The sequence below is a fragment of the Phycodurus eques genome, chromosome 8 (genome assembly GCF_024500275.1).
Source record: "Phycodurus eques isolate BA_2022a chromosome 8, UOR_Pequ_1.1, whole genome shotgun sequence".
Taxonomy (NCBI): Eukaryota; Metazoa; Chordata; class Actinopteri; order Syngnathiformes; family Syngnathidae; genus Phycodurus; species Phycodurus eques.
Genome location: NC_084532.1, coordinates 9,875,968 through 9,897,582, shown reverse-complemented (window position 1 = coordinate 9,897,582; position 21,615 = coordinate 9,875,968). Strand labels below are relative to the sequence as shown.

The 21,615-nt window shown below is 40.2% G+C and overlaps 1 protein-coding gene across 2 annotated transcripts; it reads left to right on the top strand.

The window, feature by feature from the left end:
- The first annotated feature begins 1,209 nt into the window (after positions 1-1,209).
- Positions 1,210-21,474, top strand: cers4a (ceramide synthase 4a). Of its 2 annotated transcripts, none has more exons than XM_061684354.1 (11): positions 1,210-1,234; positions 1,817-1,987; positions 5,903-6,020; positions 8,030-8,148; positions 9,020-9,077; positions 9,216-9,266; positions 13,135-13,227; positions 13,699-13,827; positions 15,156-15,262; positions 16,625-16,781; positions 19,162-21,474. In XM_061684354.1, the coding sequence occupies exons 2-11, from the start codon at positions 1,818-1,820 to the stop codon at positions 19,354-19,356; spliced, it is 1,197 nt and encodes a 398-aa protein (XP_061540338.1). In that variant the 5' UTR covers positions 1,210-1,234; position 1,817; the 3' UTR covers positions 19,357-21,474. The 2 variants fall into 2 exon arrangements, with proteins under 2 accessions (XP_061540338.1, XP_061540339.1); XM_061684355.1 differs by lacking the exon at positions 1,210-1,234 and adding an exon at positions 1,243-1,323.
- The last annotated feature ends 141 nt before the right edge of the window (positions 21,475-21,615 follow it).

The window sequence follows — 21,615 nt, the reverse complement described above, 5'->3', positions numbered from 1 at the left end:
AGTAAATATCATCACTGTCAATGATTAACTCAATTGCAGGGTTTCTGTCAGACACAATTAGGGAAGAAATTAATTTCGTATGTCTGTAGTACAAAGAAAAAGTGGAAAAAAAATTCTTTCAAAAGCTTGTCATATGACAAATGTTCATTTTAACAATCTACTAGTAGGGCCTACTATGCTCGGGTAAAGTGCTATAATTAAGAAATGTATTTATATATAAATACCCATCTTTCTACCCATCTATCCATCTAGAGTCACAGGTGTGCTGGCATCCATCCCAGCTAGCTTTGGGCGAGAGGCTTGGTATACCCTGTACTGGTTGCCAGACAATCAGAGGGCACATACAGACAAACACCCATTTACATGTATATATACGGACAATTTAGAGTCTTCAATTAACCTAACATGCATGTTTTTGGTGGTGTCTGCAAAAAAAAACATGGGAGAACATGCAAACTCCACATAGGAAGGCCGAAGCCTGGATTTGAACCCATGACCTTTGACGTGAACTGTGAGGTGGATGTGCTAACCAGTCAGCCACTGTGTCGCCATATGTAAATATATCATTTATATTGAAAAGTGAACCCTGCATTTCTGTTTTCCTAGTAATGATTTAGTAAAGAGGAAACTTCCATAAAGATAGATAGATAGATAGATAGATAGATAGATAGATAGATAGATAGATAGATAGATAGATAGATAGATAGATAGATAGATAGATAGATAGATAGATAGATAGATAGATAGATAGATAGATAGATAGATGAGTGATTTCAAACAGTGTTACTAGCAAAGCCAAGGTTCTACTGACACGCTCACTGACTGGATGCCCATTAACATTGCAACTGTCATTAGGACACTGACGGAGGGAGGAGCAAATACAATATTTTAAATATTAGCTTTCAAAGTCCTCATAAAAGTACATTTCTGCGAATGTGTGTTTATATCTTGTGCATTGCAGTTTATATAAAAGTAACAAAAACAAATCCAAGGTCCATTTTTGATATTTTTGTCCTCACCATATGGGCTAGTTTAAATGCATAGACCTATTTTCTTAGTTTTTTATTCTTGCGGCCATCATGCTCCCTGATATCATCACCTCCGCCACCACTTCTGGCCCCGCCTCCCCATTGTCTGACGTCATAGCACCGCCCCCAGCGGCTGTTCGCCGCGCCTGCAGGCTCCTCCCTCCGTCAATTTGCACTTGACGTCCTCCTTGCAGGAGCGCGAGCAGGTGAGCGATGTTGCCTTTGTCATTCGGTTTTCTGCTGCACTTCTCAAACAGACATGTTTAATGTTTAAAAAGCGGGCTTGCTGAGAAGAGTATGTCATGTTGTCATACTTGTGTGTGTGTGTGTGTGTGTGGGGGGGGGGGGGGGGGGGCGTTTTCGGCCCTTTTTTTTTAGCTATTATTGTTATCCATCCATCCATTTTCTATATTCGTATGCTCACTCTGGTCGCTGGCTGCTGGAGCCTATCCGTTGTTATTATTATCGTTATTATTGTTATTATTATTAGTCGTATGTTGTGTGCCTTCAGTACGAGCCCGTTTATATCTGCTGTAGAGGGAAGGTGGCGCTGTGTTGGGACTTGCTCGGGCGGTGCACAGTGGCGCTTCCCTTTATTATCAACACGTCAATCAATGTGATTGTCGGACGCTATTCCCTATTACGCATCATTATGTGCATTCGTTGTTGTACCACCTGCCATGTGATTGCGCATTTTTGCAAAAGGCTAATGCTGTGTGTTGTCGTTGATTAATACGATTTGCATTGATGTAAACGGTTATATTCAGAGCACTCTCCTTTCCTTCCAGGATGGAGGCCCTGCTAAACCAGTGGCTGTGGCAGGACAGGTACTGGCTGCCTCCCGGCATGCACTGGCAGGACATGGAGACAAGCGAAGGTCACTATCCACTACCCAGAGATCTCATTTTCACTCTGCCAGTGGCCTTTGCCTTCATAGCCTTCAGATATGTTTTTGAGAGGTGAGTGAGAGGCATTCCGCTTGGATCTTTTTTATTTTTTTCTTTCTTTTCTTTTCTTCACCATCCATCGCTTTGCAGGTGTTCTTACATATGCACAACACCAGCTTTTAGTTACCTTAGCTTCATGGGTGGGGGTCTCTGTATTTTTTATTGCAGTTGTACAGTTATACACTACTACAAACCACAACAGTAAACATATTTGGCGTTGCATAGTTGGCTTGCGAAAGAGATTAATTCCTCCCAACTCAGTTCACACAACCCAAATCCCCATAGCTGGTGTCATGTTTTGTCTATTTATGACCACAAACTACTTGAGACAGCACCTCTCAATTGTACATAGTGGAGTTAAATTAAGTGAGGAGGGTAACCTTGGCCACAGAGTATCACCTAGATTTCATGCATAGTGTGTCCCCAGTGGCTGTGAGCAGCAAAAAATCTGGGGCTGTCACAAAAAAATAAAAAGTAGGAAAATGTGTAGCCTTGATGGGTAGCACGATGCAATAGTGGACAAGTTCTGAGGTTCTTGGTTTGAATCTCGGTTTTGACTTTCTTACTGTAGATGAAATGTGCATGCTCTTGTGTAGGTTTTCTCCAGGTCCTCCAGCTTCCTTCCATATTGCAAAAATATACATATTAGGTTAAATGAAGAATCTAAAATGTCCTTGGGTGTGAATGGTTGTTTTTCTATTTGTGGCCTGCGATTGGTTGGCAACCAGTCCAGGGTGTACCCCGCCTCTCGTCCAAAGTCTGCTCGGATCGGCTGCAGCTCACCCGAGACTCTAATAAGGATAAGCGGTATAGGATATGGATGGATGGATGGATGGATGGTTTGGAGTCGCTTTCCCATCGGTACGTGATGTTCAGCATATGGATCGCTCTTACTTTTGTCCAAACAACTGCATTATGCGTGTATGTAAATGGGAAAAGTGATGCACGATGCCACAAACAAATGTTTTGCTGTATACACTTCAGCAATGCTCAAAAAAAAAAGCCGAAGTCAAAAAGGCTCAATATTGATTAGCCCATCCATGATTACACTTTCTGTTCTTGAACAAAAAGTTTAATATTTTGTAAATTATGTGCTTGGGCTTAGGGCAGTACTATCTCACACACTCCATGATGCATTATGATCAATTTAAAGGCATAATGTTTGATCCAGTTCTTGTATTGGATCCCATTAGATGTGGTGTACCACGTTGTGGTCGTAGGGTGTACAATTATGGGGTCGCCATGTTCCTCCTTCAACTTGTGCCCGTCACGTTGGTTGGTTGGTTTGCTGCATTAGCGAGTGAGTGTTTAGGGGAGGTGTTCTTCAGATGTGCAGGGGGAAAGCTGACATCATGAGTAAGCACTTTTAGCTGCTGACTGCATGTTCTCCTCTAAAAGCATCTGACCGTACAGAACATATAAAGTGGGTGAAGCACAGGTCAGTAAAAGTTGGGGTTGTGTTTTTTTCTTTTTGTTTTTTTTTGTTTTTTGTATTATACGTAATATACTGTACAGGTAGCTGCTTAAATCAATTGTGGCTACTGGTTCTGTGCTGACCCACCACAAGTTTTCATATATATCCCCAGTTGTGCTAATTACACAATTCCCAGTGGAACAAGAAGCGACAAAAGCAAACAATACTGTGGTGATGACTTGAGGGAATTAGGTGGTCCTATCTCATGTATGGTACAATGAACTTACACCTTGACAAAAATTCAAAAGCATGCCGATAAAATCAGTGTAAAGTCTACTTACAATGTAGCTGAGTATTTTCTCTACGTCTTGGGCGGATTTGAAGCAAGCCAGATAATAATGGCTGGCTCATTACTGATGATTTTAAGGTGTCTCAAATGCATTCCACACAACTCTCAACAGTCATTTTAGTGTCATCACTGCTACTGTTGCACGAGAATTATAGACCACTAAAGTAGGTGATCCATGGTAACCATGACAACGACAGAGCAGCCGTGCTCCTTACTACAAGCCAACGTGCCAGTTCTTTTAGAGCTGTTATGTTAAAATTACTATATATATTGTAGTAGGCAATACCAGCAGCAACCCACGCACTGGGCATCTGAACCTTCAGTGAGGGCTTCTCGTTAAATTTAGCTGTAACAAATTTTGCTCTGACCAGCCAATCAGAGGACGGAAATATGATGACAATTTTGTGGGCCAGCGAACTGGCCCTGTCATCCATCCATCCATCCATCCATTTTCTGAGCCGCTTCTCCTCACTAGGGTCGCGGGCGTGCTGGAGCCTATCCCAGCTGTCATCGGGCAGGAGGCGGGGTACACCCTGAACTGGTTGCCAGCCAATCGCAGGGCACATAGAAACTAACAAACAACATTCGCAGTCACATTCACACCTACGGGCAATTTAGAGTCCCCAATTAATGCATGTTTTTGGGATGTGCGAGGAAACCGGAGTGCCTGTCGATACATTGATTCAATTTCAAGGAAGAAAAATTTGAATTTATGTTGTAGTGCTTCTAGTGTTTAGGTCAACAGAAAAGGCATTGCACAATACAAATGTAAACTTGTTGAAAGAAACATTACGTGTTTGTTAAAGTACAGCGGTTCAGGAAAAGGTTATGGCGCGCACCCGACTGGTTCGTTTGGCTGACAGTTTGTCAACAATCAGCAGCAGTCAACTGTGACATAAGCGAGATGTAGTGACCTGATGATGCACAGATATGGAGCCTGTTTAACATGCCTTATCTCAGAGACCATTTTATTACTTGTACAACAGCTCCATCAGTAATACCTTGTTGACTCCAGATTATCACATGCCTATGCTGTACTGGTGAGCATCAATGACAGTGGCACAGAAGCACCGGCCTACATTTACAAACTGATTCCATTTGTTCCATGAAATTATATTTATTTATTTCCAACAGTATACTGTCTTCATTTCATAGTGTTTCTCTTGGCTTGTAGTGCCGCCAGTACATGTGCATGGAGGTCAGATTTTGTAGCTAAAACTATATCAGCAATTCTTGACCAACCAGTTTTCAGATTTGCCTCGCGGGACCAGCTAGATAGATAGCTGTCCTCCAGTTGGTCAGAGCAAAACTTGCGGAAGACGTCTGTAGCGATCTGCAGAGAATAGGAGACGAAAAGACGGCAGGTGCGTTATAGAGCTGCTGTATGGGATCACTTGGCGATAAAAATATCATTAACAAAAGTGCCTTCCACTATTACTAAGTACAGTACAAATTGTGAGGTGCTATGTGTGAATGTAATTTTCATACTGCCTCACTGGCATAAATAGAGGAACAAAGATACATTATTTATTGTAAATATAATTTTTGGAGCACTTAAGTACACAAGTATATACAGTAAATGAACAGGTCATTTAAATCGACACATTGCTCCACGTTGTGATCGGATCGGTTATCGTTTTTTTATACTCTCTAATCGGCCCCAAAAATCCTGATCGTGTAAAGCCTACTAAAAACTCACAGAACGACCAGCTACCACCACATCTGGACTGTGTGCATTTTTAGGTTTGAATGTTTGCGACATCCCCTGTAACCAGAGACTGTGTATTTACAGTATGTATCTGTGTTTTTCTGACCTTCTCATTCTTTCTGACCTCTCCCTCTCTGCCTGTTTCGGGGTGATTACCTCTGAGATAGTGTTACACACGCGCACATTTATCAAGCTCTCTTGTGAATACAACAGCATTGGCCCTCTTCTTCCGTTTCACTGTGTGGGACACACACGTGCAGATCCAGTGTCTTCTTGACGCCGTATCAGCAAAGACAAAGTCACAACGTGTCACACGGGAGCAGCATAATGAGCGATCCGGTTTCCGCTACGAGTTACATTGCTGAGGTGGTGTCACGTTAGGCAGCTGTTGATGTCATTCATATTAAAGGTGGCTCAATAATTCATCCCCTTGTATTCTCTGTCTGTCTTCGCTAGGGTCCTGGCTGTCCCATTAAGCAAACGTTTAGGTGTGAAGGACCGGATTAGGATTCGAGCTGCTCCTATTCCCAAACTGGAGGACTTCTACAAACAGACCAACCGTCAGCCGTCACAAGTACGTGATTCTGATTTGTGTTAACCCTTTTTGTTCAGATGATTCCGACAGCGAGCATGTGCAATGGGCAGATACAGCCTAACGGGATGCTCAGTGTGACCTTTACCATCTGCAGCGTAAATTGGATCCCTTGAAAAGTCAAAGTGTGAGCTTTAGTTTTGCGGGGGAGAAGTATGTTTCACTAAGCACTAATGGGTGTACCTTGCCTCTCGCCCAAAGTCAGCTGGCATGGGCTCCAGCTTTAGAAAATGGATAGATACGGCATATGAACAGTGAGTGTGCATTTTGGCATATTTGCATATTGATTTCTATCACTAGGCCTCAGTTGTAAGTTTATTGATCAGCTCACGTTGCTTGTTGCTCTTTACTTCATACAACTACAGCAATGATTCCCAGCCACGGTGCCCTGGCACACTAGTGCCATTTCTCCATCCCAGAGTTGTATCGTGACAGGCAATTAATGCTCTCCCATCAGAGGGCAAAAGGACAAATCAGTAACCCGGGGAATACACCTGTTGCTATCCATGCAACAGAATAAGTCATGGCTTTCTGCAAGTATATCAACTTTGTGTTCAGGTAAACAGGCCCAGATTCCACACTGAGTCCGTCAATTTGTGAGTCACTTTGAGATGTTATCATGGTTATTTCAGTATTCACACTTTTTGGTGATATTGTTTTTTTATTGTTTTTGGGTGGTGTGCTGTGAGAATGTTCCATTTTAAATGAAGGTTGAGAAACACAACAACCTAATAAATGCTGCCTGGTTTATTCGCTGTCCCGTTTATACCGATACAAAACCATGTGCCGACTGTAGTTTCTCTGTGGAAAATGATTAGATGCATAAACATGCTCAGCATTTATATATGCTATAAGCTAAAGCTATCGTATCTCTCTTTCCTCTTTGTTTTAAATGCTTTGTTGTTGAGTTGAGGTTGTGTAACAACTGCATTGGGCCTATTTGGATGAGGTGGCACCTGTTTTACAACCTGTTTGAAAAAGTCCCCGTGAGATGAGCCATGATGATAGATGTGCTGTCACAGCAGCGCAATAATAAGAATAAGAATATCCCTATTCACTTCCAGCAATCCTAAAAAAAAATCAGAAAGGCACACTTTTAAGAAATTACAGTACAATAATAACTGTAAAATTGGCGCAGCTAAGACGAGTTATTTTTACCCCATTGTTGGTGAACAGACAAGTTTCAGACAGATTCATTACAGGATCACATCTCCACCCTCTTTTTGGTTTCGCTATGTTGATAATGTTTCGTTATCAGCATTCATGTGGGGACAAGCAGGGTTTTGCACACTTCAAAAATACACTTCCTTGTGTGTATGCTTTGGGTCACCTGCTTGCAAATATAGCAGAATAGCCTCACTTGCTTTTGTTACACCCATCAAACTCCATAAATCACACTAGAATTGGGAATACAGTAATCTCCCATTAAATCACTACTGCCACTACATAGCATATTTGATTCTGTTAAACATCCATTTTTTTGTGATGAAATATGTTGACAATGGGTTTAAAAAGTGTGTTTAAATACATTTCAATGTGATGAGAGTGTTATGATCACGCTTTATGCTTTCAATGTTTGGTGTATTTATACAGTGTGTTCTAATCAGTTTAAAGCTATAAAACAGGACAAAAAAAAGATGTTTTCTCTATAGATCTGGAATGTAACGCTCGCAATAAACGGGTGATCACTTCATATTCAAATAATTGCTGTGGATATCCTTAAATTTAAACATGAACGTACTAAACATTATTGACAGAAGACTCTAAGTTACACATTACTGTTGCATTCAAGAAGAGCTAGCAACGTCACTCATCAATACGGATAAATAGAGCAGGTTGAATAAAAACCACAAGCTAATTTGCATTTCCTTTAATGAAATGGCAAAAGAAATGTCAGCCAACAAGCTTGAATTAATGTTGCCTCTCACGCAGAGAGAGTCTGCAGCAGTGTAAAGCAGATGTTTCAATGGTGTGTTTTGTGTTCTCCTCAGAGTGAGCTGGCGAGCTTGGGAAAGCATTGTGGACTCTCCCTGTCAAAGATTCGAAGCTGGTTCAGGCACAGAAGAAACCAGGACCGACCCACCAACACCAAAAAGTTCTGCGAGGCCTCGTAAGTCTCAAACACGCATTTTTTGGAATCCACCACCACAAGGTATTTGACATAAAACAAGAAATGGACAAACAAAAAAAAATCTCTATTGGCCATGTGTGCTTTCAACCGTAGAGATTATGCTTTTCGCTGTTTTTCACTTACTGAAGACAAAAGTGAACAAAAATTTTCATCAAAGAATTGACAAATGGGCGGCACGTTGCGCTAGTGGTTAGCCCGTCTGTATCAGAGTTTGGAGGTTCAGGGTTTGAGTCTCGACTCTGGCCTTACTGAGGCGTGTTTGCATGTTCACCCCCTGCTTGCGTGGCTTTTCTCCAGGTGCTCTTGCCTTCCTCCTACATTCCAAAAACATGCACGTTAGGGTCATTGAAGACTCCAAATTGGCTACGTGTGTGAATGGGAGTGTGAATGGTTGTTTGTCTATCTGTGCCCTGCGATTGGCTGGCGACCAGTTCAGGTTGTATGAATCCCCAAAGTCAGCTGGGAAAGGCTCCAACTCACCTGCGACCAGACCTCAGGCGGATGAGAAAGGATAAGAAATTGATAGATAGCTGATATTAAAAATGACATTCAAATTTACAGTCATGCCATGTTGTCCAAATACCTTAGAGCCCCTGCAAATTGAGCTACAGTAACTGAAAGTAATTCCCAAGTGGAGAGTCATTTTTTGCGAAACCTCAAATTAAAATCGTTCAAAGATGTGTACACATTCAGCTTTCGTAAAGCAATCAATCATACACAAATCTGATCAAACAATCAATCTTGATTGATCGTGTATTAATGCAAAATCATAACTTTGCCATTGTCCAAATACTACTGGACCTACTGTAACGGTGTTAATTGTTTTCTTTTGTGTGTGTGTGTGTTGCAGTTGGCGCTTTGTCTTCTACCTCGCAGCTTTCACAGCAGGGCTCACCTCTCTGCTCGACGTAAGTCTGTTTTTTGTTGAATTTTGTTGAACGCTTCCCTTGTCACTGATCATTCAAAGCAAAGACAACGTTAGGTACACCTGTACATTCTAATATGATCTACAGGTAGACTAAGTTCATGTTTTTGTGACCTTCCAGTCTCCATGGTTTTGGGATCACAGGGAGTGTTGGCAGGGTTTTCCTAAGCAGGTAAGAAAGTAAGGAAAGATTTTGGATGTTATAGCATAGATTTATTTCCTTGTGTGATATAATATTATTGCTCCTAGTCTCCTTTGGGTTTCTGTGTGCATTTTCTCTTTTTTCTTTTCAATTTACTAGAATTTTTCAATCAAAACCTTTGCGTAGATGGTTTTCGATAGATTACCTTCCCTGCTGTGACCCTGAACAGGATCACCACCATAGAAAATGGACACGTAAAAAAAATGTAAATAAAACTGTATTAGCAGTCTTACGTCACCTTTTAGTACGACTTGAGTAAAAGTCTTAAAATATCTGACATTTACTATACTTAAATGTCAAAAGTGATTTTCTGATATTAAACTATTTACTTAAGTACACTTCCAGTACTAAAGTATTAGAAGTAAAAGTATTTAAAAAAAAGTGTGTTGTTAGATTTTTGTTAAGATGTTTTTATTTCTTTTCATTTTTAATTCATTTACTTTGCTTGAGCAGTGTACAGTAGTGAAAGATGTGGGTGTTGGCTCATGAGCAAAGTTAGCCTTGGCGCGACAGAGAGAGAGAGAGAGAGAGAGAGAGAGAGAGAGAGAGACACACACACACACACACACGCACACTTCCGGTGCACCCATATGAAGACTCCCTGATTACCTGTCTCATTTCCAGTATCCCTACCACATCAGGAAAGGCAGGAATTGTACTCCACCGTTCAGGCAATACGTCAACTAACTATTTATTTTTATTTTGTAGTAAGTAATAAAGACGGTTAGGGGAAATGTATCGGAGTAAAAGTATACGTTTTATTTAGAAAATATAGTGGAGTAAAAGGGAACGTTTCCAGCCATATAAATAACGAAGAACAAATACATAAACATTTTATTTTAGTACACTATTGAAGTGTTTGTACTCTGTGACATTACAAGACTGAGTATAGCAGTCACTGATATAAATTAACCTGTCACAAATTTTAAAGATTGGTTAAACCAACGCCCGCCTACTTACGCTGTTGTTACCTCGAGTTAGGAAAGCTAATAACTCAGATGACAGTGAGGCCTGCCTGCAAGTCAGCATTCCTCTAGGGAACCCAACCTTTTCTTTAGGGTTCGTGGCCTCAAACTAACAAAATTGAAAACAGATTCCAGATCAGTTGGGTGAACATCGTGGTGCAACTGCTTATATTGTTGCAGCTTTTCCTTTCTGGGGTTCCTTTGCCTCTGTGGACTTCCTCTGATTGTCCTGAAGGCTGCGCAGGCGGCAAGAGATGTTCACATTCGAGACTGTCACCCACTTCTCTTCTCAAATTTAATAGCAGGCTACCACTTGGAATATACTCGATATCATACATGAGTGTAAAGACGTTTTTCTAGTCTTGAGCTTTGGGGGAAAGAAAATCATCTAACAGGGTGAAGTGTTAGAGAAGATTGTCTCATGTTTAGGAGCTCGAAAACCTTGAAAGGTCTTGAACCCGAAAATCTTGAGATTTTTCTCCAAATCAAGTTGCGACCTTGAGGCAGATATTTCTTCCAAAGCTTCAAATTCATATGATTGTCCATTCATCCATTGTCTATACTGTAGCAAAGATCAGTTTCCACTTGAGACTATGTGAGTGCCGGGATGCGCATGTCATGGAAACAATGAGTCCCAGCCCTGGAGCAATGAGTCACTCCATCCATCATCACAAAATATAGATACAGTAATCCTCCGTTATATCCCAGTTCTTGTTTCACGGTCGCGCTATTTTGCAGATTTTTATTACAGTTGTATCTTTTATACTGGTTGTACAATACTTTGTGCTATCCACTGTTCTTGCTCTTTCTCAATATATTACACTGGGGAACACAATTTTTGTTGAGTTAGGTCTGACAGCTGTTTTTAACTCATTTTTGGGTGTGGAATCCAAAACTGATCTCAGTTCTTCTCTATCACGTCAAGTTTTTGAACCAAGTGATAAACAAAGTACAACCCCAATTCCAATGAAGTTGGGACGTTGTGTTAAGCATAAATAAAAACAGAATACAATGATTTGCAAATCATGTTCAACCTGTATTTAATTGAATACACTTATTACACATTAACTTAGAATTTTATGGCTGCAACACGTTCTAAAAAAGCTGGCACAAGTTGCAAAAAAGACTGAGAAAGTTGAGGAATGCTCATCAAACACCTGTTTGGAACATCCCACAGGTGAACGGGCTAATTGGGAACAGGTGGGTGCCACGATTGGGTATAAAAGGAGCTTCCCTGAATTGCTCAGTCATTCACAAGCAAAGCAAAGATGGGGCGAGGTTCACCTCTTTGTGAACAAGGGCGTGAGAAAATAGTCAAACAGTTTAAGGACAATGTTCCTCAACGTACAATTGCGAGGATTTTAAGGATTTCATCATCTACGGTCCACAATATCATCAAAAGGTTCAGAGAATCTGGAGAAATCACTTGGTATTCGACCTTGCCGCTAACATGCAGTTTTCTCACTTTTTTGCCACCTGTCCCAGCTTTTTGGAACGTGTTGCAGCCATAAAATTCTAAGTTAATGATTATTTGCTAAAAACCATTAAGTTTATCAATTGGAACATTAGATATCTTGTCTCTGTAGTGTATTCAATTAAATATAGGTTCAACATGATTTGCAAATCCTTATATTCTGTTTTTATTTGTTTAACACAACGTCCCAACTTCATTGGAATTGGGGTTGTAGAACAAGTGAGGATAAGCTGTTGGGAAAATGAATGGCATCTTGACACAGCAGTAAAGTCTCAAACAATTTAACATACTTTAACAAATCTTAACAAGTGAACTGTTTTCGAGGTTATGATCATAACCTTTGTGTCATTCATTTATTCATTCCATTTCCGTACCGCTTATCCTCACTAGGGTCGCGGGCGTGCTCGAGCTTATCCCAGTTATCTTCGGGCGAGAGGCAGGGTACACCTTGAAATGGTCGTCAGCCAATCGCAGGGCACGTGTCAACAGTCAACCATTCGCACTCACATTCACACCTACGGGCAATTTAGAGTCTGCAATTAACCTACCATGCATGTTTTTGGCACGGGGAGAACATGCAAACTCAACACAGGCAAGGGCGGTTTTGAACCCGGGCCCCCAAAACTGTGAGGTAGATCTGCTAACCAGACTCCTCAAAACCTTTCTTTGTTTGATAATTGCGTTTCACATACTGTATGTACATTTTTAATTTGTACTCCCAGTACAAAAAAAATAATGACTCTGGGCCTTCCATTTTAAGCGCCATTTGTTCCAAATGTTCTCTTCCATTGCCGGTCATTTTCAGATTTTTCTCCGTTTTTAACTCACCTCACATGTTGACTCTCTTTACTCTGCCTCTGATTTGCTAGCACCAAGACAGGACTCATACATTTAGCAGATAATGAATAGCTGAAGCAGTTCTGCAACACAAACGTGCATACTTAGGTAAGCAATTCTGTGCGTCTGTGTACGCAGAATGATCATGCTTCATGGGTCCCTGCCCATATTTGTGTGTCTGAGACGCGGGACGCACATCAAACGAGGTCCCTGCTGTAGTGCTTATCCATATTAGGGCTGCAGGGGAGCTGGAGCCTGTCTCAGTCAACTTTGAGCAAGAGGCGAGGTACACCATGGAGTGGTCGCCAGTCAATCACAGGGCACATATAGACAAACAACCATTCACACGCACACCTGTGGGCAATTGGAGTCTTCAATTCATCTAAATTTTAGTTTTGGCGATGTGGGCAAAGACCGGAGTACCAGCAAAAACACAACAACGTGAAATCTGAATTTTATGACTCTAGTGATGTATGACTTTAGAGATTCCACTCTATGTATTAGTCCAAATAAACAGCCAAAGTGTTATTTACAGCAAATAACATTTAATGTGTGGTTTCAGATTGTCACCAATGCCCACAGCTGGTATTACACCTTGGAACTGGGCTTCTATCTGTCTCTGCTTCTCTCTGTCTCTGTGGATGTGAAGCGAAAAGTAAGTATAATCAACTCTATATCACACACACGCACAAATCCTCCAAGTAGTTTGGTGATGTCATTCTAATAATTTAATCTGGTTGTGCTCATATTTAGTCAAATGGGTCAAAAAGGTTCAGGTTCTATATTTCTTGTAGCATTTTTTTTCTTCTTGCACCACTAATGTCGATCACCCACTGCATTACATCACAATTCTTATTATTTTTGTCCACACCAAGAAATAATTCAAAAAAAATTTCACAGCAAATGTACAAAAGTTTTTGAATTACTTATGTTGGTCTCAGTTTTTATACCACACAAAAAAACCTAGCCGTTTACGGGGTTTTTCAAACTTTTTATATCTGCTGTAAATCTGTAATATTTGATATTTTAAGATGGATATGTCTGGACTGCAGTTTTGGAGCATCTGTTTTTACGTCTGTGTAAATTGTCCACTCACTGCGTAATCCTTTTGAAATGTGTGTTTCAGGATTTCAAGGAGCAGGTCATTCATCACATTGCCACCATATTTCTCATTGGTTTCTCCTACTGCAGCAATTACGTGAGAATTGGCACACTTGTGATGCTGGTGCATGACTCGTCTGACTTCCTGCTCGAGGTACAACTCGTGTTCTGTTCAAAATTTAAGGTACACTTTGAGCAGAAACTATAGATTAAATAAATTCAAATTCAAATAGTTAGACTGATTTAGTCTGTTATTATTTTAGAGTCGATCATTATTTCTCATAAGAATCTCTGATTAATGAGTGGTGGAAAACCAGAGGAGAAGGCATGAACAGTACACATTTTTTAACCTTAGACCCCAGCCTGTCATCCAAAATCAATAATGTCATTAGGGCTGAGAAGATTAATCCCGACCAGTTTGAAGAAAATCCTTTGAAAATGGACTCCTAACTAGTAACCACCCAAGTCCAATAATAATTGTCACACTTCTATCAAACTTGTTCATGCCTTAACACAGTCACACAATCTTTGACGTTTTACAATGGTTAACTTGTTTTTATACTCACGTGTCACTTCAAGATGTTGACAAGTGAGATGTTAGGGTTGAAGGTTTTCATGGTGTTTGTGTGGAGGCCAATAGACCCAAATACAGGGAAGTAGGAGAAGCGAGGCAGTGAATCACAAAAAAAACTGTTAGGAAAAAGGTGAACCAAAAAGTACTTGAATGAGATCTAAAAATACTAAATTAACAGTCCAGAATTCAAGATACAAATAAACACAGGGGTTTGTGGCGGGGGTGGGAGGTGGGGGGTTAGTCTCAGCACAACAGGATAAATAACATGAGGTGACATGACGTGACTTGGGAAACGTGACTTATAACAACAATGACCCGATACGACGGAGCGACGGGAAATTAAATCCATCCCTCCATTTTCTGAGCCGCCTATCCTCACACGGGTCGCGGGAATGCTGGAGCCTATCCCAACTATCTTCGGGGTACACCCTGAACTGGTTGCCAGCCAATCGCAGGGCACATACATACAAACAAACAACCATCCGCACTCACATTCACACGTATGGGCAATTTAGAGTCTTCAATTAACCTACCATGCATGTTTTTGGGACTCACAGATAGATCGCAGTGCGCCATCTACTGAGTGTCTTTGTAGTTATATACGGTCATTACGGGATTGCTAAAACAACAGATCTAAAGGTTGCCTTTTGCACACAACCGTTCATTCATGGCTTCCTGTCTGTTCAACATGCCCTTTATTCATGGGTGTCACATGACTGGCATGTCATTTTGGACAAAAAAAAAAAAAGCGGTACAGAAAATGGATGGATGAACATAGCTTTTCTCTTTCTGCCAGTGTTTCCATTCCATTATATGACTATTTATAGGACTATATATATCCATTATATGACTATATGAATATTTTGAGTCACAATGAGCTAATAAGACTTTTTTCTTTTTTTTTTTAGTCTGCCAAGATGTTTCACTATGCCGAGTGGACGAAAACGTGTGACTCGCTGTTTGTCATCTTTTCTGTGGTTTTCCTGATTACACGGCTGGTGGTGTTTCCTTGCAGGTATATCAACGCCATGGAAAATGTGCTGTTACATGGTGTTATGTTTGCAATACGGTGGTGCGTTGAGATACAAGTTTAATTTGTTCCGTAACCACACTCATGACTGTAAATGTATCTCAAATCATATTTCCCCATTAACCCTTTTAGCACCATAATAACAGATTTATTTATTAGTTTCACAGCTTTCAGGGGCAGTTTGAATCATTAAAATTGCACGAAGTAGCGAGGAGTTACAGTAATTTGAAATACACATGCGCCGCGGTGTCACCGATGATCCCCGTCATTCTAAAGTGTTAAAATGAATGGAAATAATATAATTTGATTCCAGCCTCCCCAAAAACAAAGTTGGGAATGTGTTTTTGATCAGAAAAATAGCACTCTAGAATATTGTACTTTGTAAACACATACAGTAATGACATAATTAAATACAATTTAACTGTTTTTGCCACAGACTTTGCTTCACTTCAATGGACATTGTGCTGATCCTTTTGGTGTGCGCACCTTGGTCACCTTGGGGCAGTATAATACAGACATACTGTACATGGACCCGTTATCAGTTCTTCGGAAAGCCGCAGTAATATTAGTCAATATGAATTTGAATCTGCTCCAGTTCATCTCAAAATGGTTTAAAGGTATTTTACCAAACCATTTTTTTCTAGCATTTGGGATGTAATATTGGCTCAATGGTGCCTCAATAAAAACATGAAATATGAATTAAAATCGTCCCCGCATTGCTGAGCTCCAGACATTTTTCCGCTGAGAGGCCTGAAATCAGGTCATTAGAATTTCTCGAGCTTATGTACCTCACTAGCGAAAATCGCCTACCTCGCCACTCCCGATTCTCTTATAAGTGGGTCTTCTACAAAGAGGCAACCAATCAGAGGAAAGGCGGCGTCTTATCCAAATATGGACAAAGCGGATAAAAACTGGGTCAAACTGAAGGAGCTGCTAGAGGGGCCTTTTCTGGACACTCGTATGACAAAACCAATGTGTTTTTTTAAATGACATTGACACTTTTATACGAAGTGCATGTTATAGAGTCACTCTAGGATGTCTTTAAATAGGTCTTCAAAAATGAGATCATGGTAAGGGTTCTCAAATTCCTCCACACCAATTTTATCCAAACATGCCTTTATGGACCTTGCTTTGCTCACTGGGGAACAGTCATGCTGGCACAGTAAAGGGCCTTCTGTGAACTGTTCCCACAAAGATGGAAGCACACATTGTCATTTTGGACAAATAATTCAATTGCTGTTCTGATTTATTGATTGATTGATTAATGATTCGGAGATGTTTCTCATGGTTTTGGTTCATACATAATTTTTACTTAGAACTAATCATCCAAAATTGTTTGTTTTGCAGAATCATCCACACAACATTGGTGTTGTCTCTTGACTTCTTCAAGCCCTTCTTTGGTTATTACTTCTTCAATGCCCTCCTGCTAGTACTGCAAGCTCTGCACATCTTCTGGGCCTACCTAATCCTGCGTATGATCTGCAAGTTTATGTTCAAGGGAAAGGTGAGAACGCCTTTGGCTGAGCCGATGTGCATTAATTGCCAAATCATCAAATTCATTTAGAATGTGCAAATATTGGTCCTTTCAAGCATACTTCCTGTTTACAGCTGACTTAATTGTCAGTCCTTTAAGAGCAGTATTTCCAAACTAAGACTAATGTGCCACTAAGTTAGCAATAACATTTGGGACTGTAAAAAAACTTTGTGCCACATTTGAATTTTAAAACAGACAGATGGGCCAGGTTATTCGTAGAGGAGGTACAAAAAAAAAGTATGTATGAAAAATAGTTGAATAATTGAAAATAATTATATTTTATTATATTACCAAATATTTAATAACTTATTGAATTGTTTACTAAATGTTAAATGTAAAATTGTTTACTTTTATTTGGCATTTGTTATTTTCCGATTGACAGTAAATCAATTACCTTGAAGTTACTTTTGCAGTTTTAAAATTGCGAACAAGAAAATGTAGCCTCGCTTTGCTCATCCATCTCCCCCTCCAGTTTCTGACCAAAGCCATGCCCCTCACTAACGTGAACATGCACAGGGGTTGCACGACTTACTTATGATTACTATGACTAAATTTGATCAATTTTAAGTTTAAATTTTTCAATGTTTGAACAATACAAATAAAAAGGAGGTGATGAACTTAACTGTCAAGCAGAAATGTTGCTTATTCCGCATTGCTTCTGAATCGTCACGAACGTTGATTGGTTGACAGACCTCTGTAGGCCTTTTTCATTTACAGAGCCGCCATTATGCAGCGTTACGCAAGGCTCGAAATAATAGGATTAAAATACATTGAAAAGACAAACTTCGAATCACCGATCGAGTGTGGCGGATCTCGCCATGGGCTCGCGGCAAGATTTTCCACCGCCCTGGCAGCAAGGTCCACCGCTGGCCGACTCGGTCCCGCTAAGGAACAGAGGTCCGAGCCTAAGCGGGCGTGTATGTCTTCCTCGTCCAGGCGAGAGTAGAACACAGACGTGAGGCTGGCCGGCAGGCAGCTCTGGTGGTCCAAACCAGTCAGTCACGGGGGGAAATTTTCAACTCAAATGGGAACGGATACACTAGTTACCACGGCGACGACAACAACAATGGATTGCGTCGTGTGTATTAGAAGAACAAAATGGGGAAAATGTGTGCTGGTGGTCACCGGTGCTCGGGAGAGGACTTTAATTCAAGGATTGCTTGAGTTATGTTCACGTACATTTAATACGATACGGTTCGCAAGCAGGCAACAAAACGTTATGTAGCCTACCAAGCTAGTGCTCGCACTAACGGTTGTACGTAACCATGTCGGCGTTCTGCCGAAACGAAACATGCTCTAAAGTGTCGGTATGTGTGAAGTAATTTAATTAAAACAAAGTAATTTAATTACAGTAGGTTAGCACCCACTGATTAGAATACATGACCTGAATAGAGAAAAATAATAATGATACTCAGTATACATTAGACAAGTACATACAGTAAATGAACACGTCATTTAAATAGACACATTGCTCCATCATGCGATCAGATCGGTGATCGGTTATCAGTTTTTTCAACTCGCTGATCGGTGATCTTCCCCAAAAATCCTGATCGTGTAAAGCCTAGTACATTTGACACATCACAGAGAGGAGTCTTTTTAACTCTTTTAGCACCCTGATAATAAATACATTTATTAGTTTCACATCTTTCAGAGGCAGGTTGAATGATTAAAATTACACGAAGTAGCGAGGAGTTACGGTAATTTGAAATACACATGCGCCGCGATGTCACCGGTGATCCCTGTGGTTTTATGTGTTAACAAGCATAACAACCAATCCTCCTCCTCGCTTCTCTCACCGCTGGCAACGGGCCACGGGCCGGCGCATCTCGTCCGTTTCTTCGCTGCCTCGCAACACAACGTGCGTCGGTGCCAAATGGCAAGACACGTTACCCAAATACCACATTACACTTCAGGGAATATGTATTTTTTCAAGCTGTGGGCATAGTTACATGGCCAGTTTCACGCTATACTAGTAGAACTGCGTGAAGTAATTTATGAACAAGGAAGTGTAATTCCACCAAATGGCCACTGCGTGGAATAAGGGCGCTTGTTTTTTACACAGTATAGAGGGGTATCGGCCCCAGACCCGTGACATCACGGGGCTAGTTTTTAGCCCCACCCACAAAATCAGGAACATTAAGTAGGTGAAAAAGAGTTTTAAGCCATATCTCAACAATTCAATACTGTATTGTTCTCAGTCTTTGCACGTTTTCAAACATATTTAGAAACAATATGTATGTATCTATCTAGGAACAAAACATGAAGCCTGCTTTATATCTGATTGCACATCTTTTTACTACTACTACTACTACTACTTTACTACTTTTTACCTATTTACTTTTGTCTACAGGTGGAGCGGGACGAGCGCAGTGATGAGGAGAGCGAGGCAGACGAGGAAGAGGAGCCTGAGGAAGAAGATGAGAGGAGCTGGGAGCAGAGGAAGGGCGCCATCAACACCAAGTTGGCGTCGCTATCGAACAACTGCATGCTCAACAACTTGACTAACCAGAGAAATCTTAACAGCAGACTGCCCAAAGCCAGATAGTCCGGGCAAAGTTGATTCATTCCTGACAAATGTACCTTAAAACAGTCCATCAATGATTTCATGCCACCGTCAGCCAGCATCTTGCTTTTCTTCGTTCAACAAAAAAAAGGCAGCAAAAAGCACAAATGATTGTAAATCTATGTGCCGAGTGTCACATTGGAAGGAAACGCCCTCACTCTTTTCATTTGAATTCAGAATCTCTGAAAAGTGTATGTTTTCATTTTGTATTTATGGCATTTCCTGTCAGTGTTTTTATACATGAGATCATTTCATTGATAGTTTAGAACAGTTTTTCTCATGTTTTATTGAGCCAGGGCCTCTCATTTTACATTAGAAAAATCTCACGGCACACCACCAATCAAAATGCCACAAAATTTATGTAGACGGAAATAATGATCCCGTCTCAATTTACCCCAAAATTGGATTAGTGTAAAATCTGGGACTGTTTAATTGAGCACAAAGCTGATAGGTTCACAGGAAACCTTGTCTTATTCTGTTGTCTGAATGGCAACAGATGGATACACAGGTTTATTGTACCTTTTGCCATCTACAGATCATTTCCACAGCACCTCTGATGATCTCTCACAGCACACCACACTGGTGTAGAAAACAGATTTCTTTTTAAATTCAACTACGACCGTTAAATTGCCCATGAAGATATGGCTTTAATGTTTTAAACAAGAATTTCCATCATCATAGGCTGACTGTGCGTAGGGATTTTTCTTAAAGGTAAATTTGGTGTTTTAACCACTTCCGCGACTATTTTTATCAACTGTTTTTGAGTATTGGGGCCACAGTGAAAAGAAATGTCATTTACTTCAATTAGAAAATGAAGTTGTAATTATGAGAATAATGTCATTTGAATTAGTTTTTTTGTTTTTTTTTTGCAAGAATTAAGTAATATTCTTAGCAAAATGTACTGTACACCTGACTTTTTTAAAAGGTAAAAAAAAGAAAATGTCCTTTTAATGTATTACAACTTGATTCTCGTAACATTTACAACTTTTGTCTTCTAACATCCATTCATCCATCCATTTTCTTAGCCGCTTCTCCTCACAAGGGTCGTGGGAGTGCTGGAGCCTATCCCCGCTGTCATTGGGCAGAAGGCGGGGTACACCCAGCCAATCGCAGGGCACATACAAACAAACAACCAGTCGCACTCACATTGACACCTACGGGCAATTTAGAGTCCTCAATCAACCTGTCTTGTAACAATGCAACTTTATTCTTATAACATTACCACAAACAAAACTTAGTTCTTGTAAACATACTTAATTCACTTTTACAGCACTTTTTTCTTTTCAGGGTGGCCCCTATTTTTTTACATTTGTCTTGTGGGGACATTTTACAGTAAAACTGTTTTTGTTTTTTTTTCGGGTTTTTTTCTGGTAATAGCTCGTAATTAGGTCACGTCAAAATACCACAACAGAGCTTTAACGCCCTCTGGTGCACGATGAAGAACATATTGTATAGAATTCCTTTACCTTAAATACTGATGATGCCTTTTAAGAATAAATTATCTTTTAGGCTTTGCTGTTATTTTCTATTTCAAACAACATGTGACATTTTTCATTCTGGTTTTCTGTACAGCCCTTTTGTTTTGTGCCTTAGCAGATTTTAGCAGACAGATTTTATACTAGCCTATGACACGTAGGATTAGCTTTACTTGACAAACTGTGACTGGAGCTAATGTATCGCTTAAACATTTTGGTGAATCCAGCTGAGCATTGTATGCACCTAGATGGGCATTACTGAAACTGGATTAATAAATCTACAAAGGTATAAATCTTTATTATTCAAGAGTAGAATACTCAATGAAACATACAAGTATGGATTTGTGATTACGGTCAATATCGCAGAGAGAAGCACTCACACATTAGATGGGTGTGAAAGAACAAAGTGGTAAACAACAATATGAAGCACTAAAAGGGCTGGAACGTCAACCTACACTTTAAGATCCAGCTGGTCATATTTCTTTTTCATTAAAATGTCTAGAAACCTCCATGAAAACAGTACTGTCATGTTTTCACACAAGTAATAATTTTGTCTTATTACCTTACGCATGATGCTGGTTAAAAAAATACAAATAAAATATGTGATGATGTGCAACAGGCTGTTTTAGACCAATCTAACATTAAACATACAATGGATATAAAAGGTCTACACACCCCTGTTCATGGCAGGTTTTTGTCATGTTAAAAAATAAGACCAAGATAAATAATCAACATTTTTTCCATTAATGTGACTTATAACATGGAG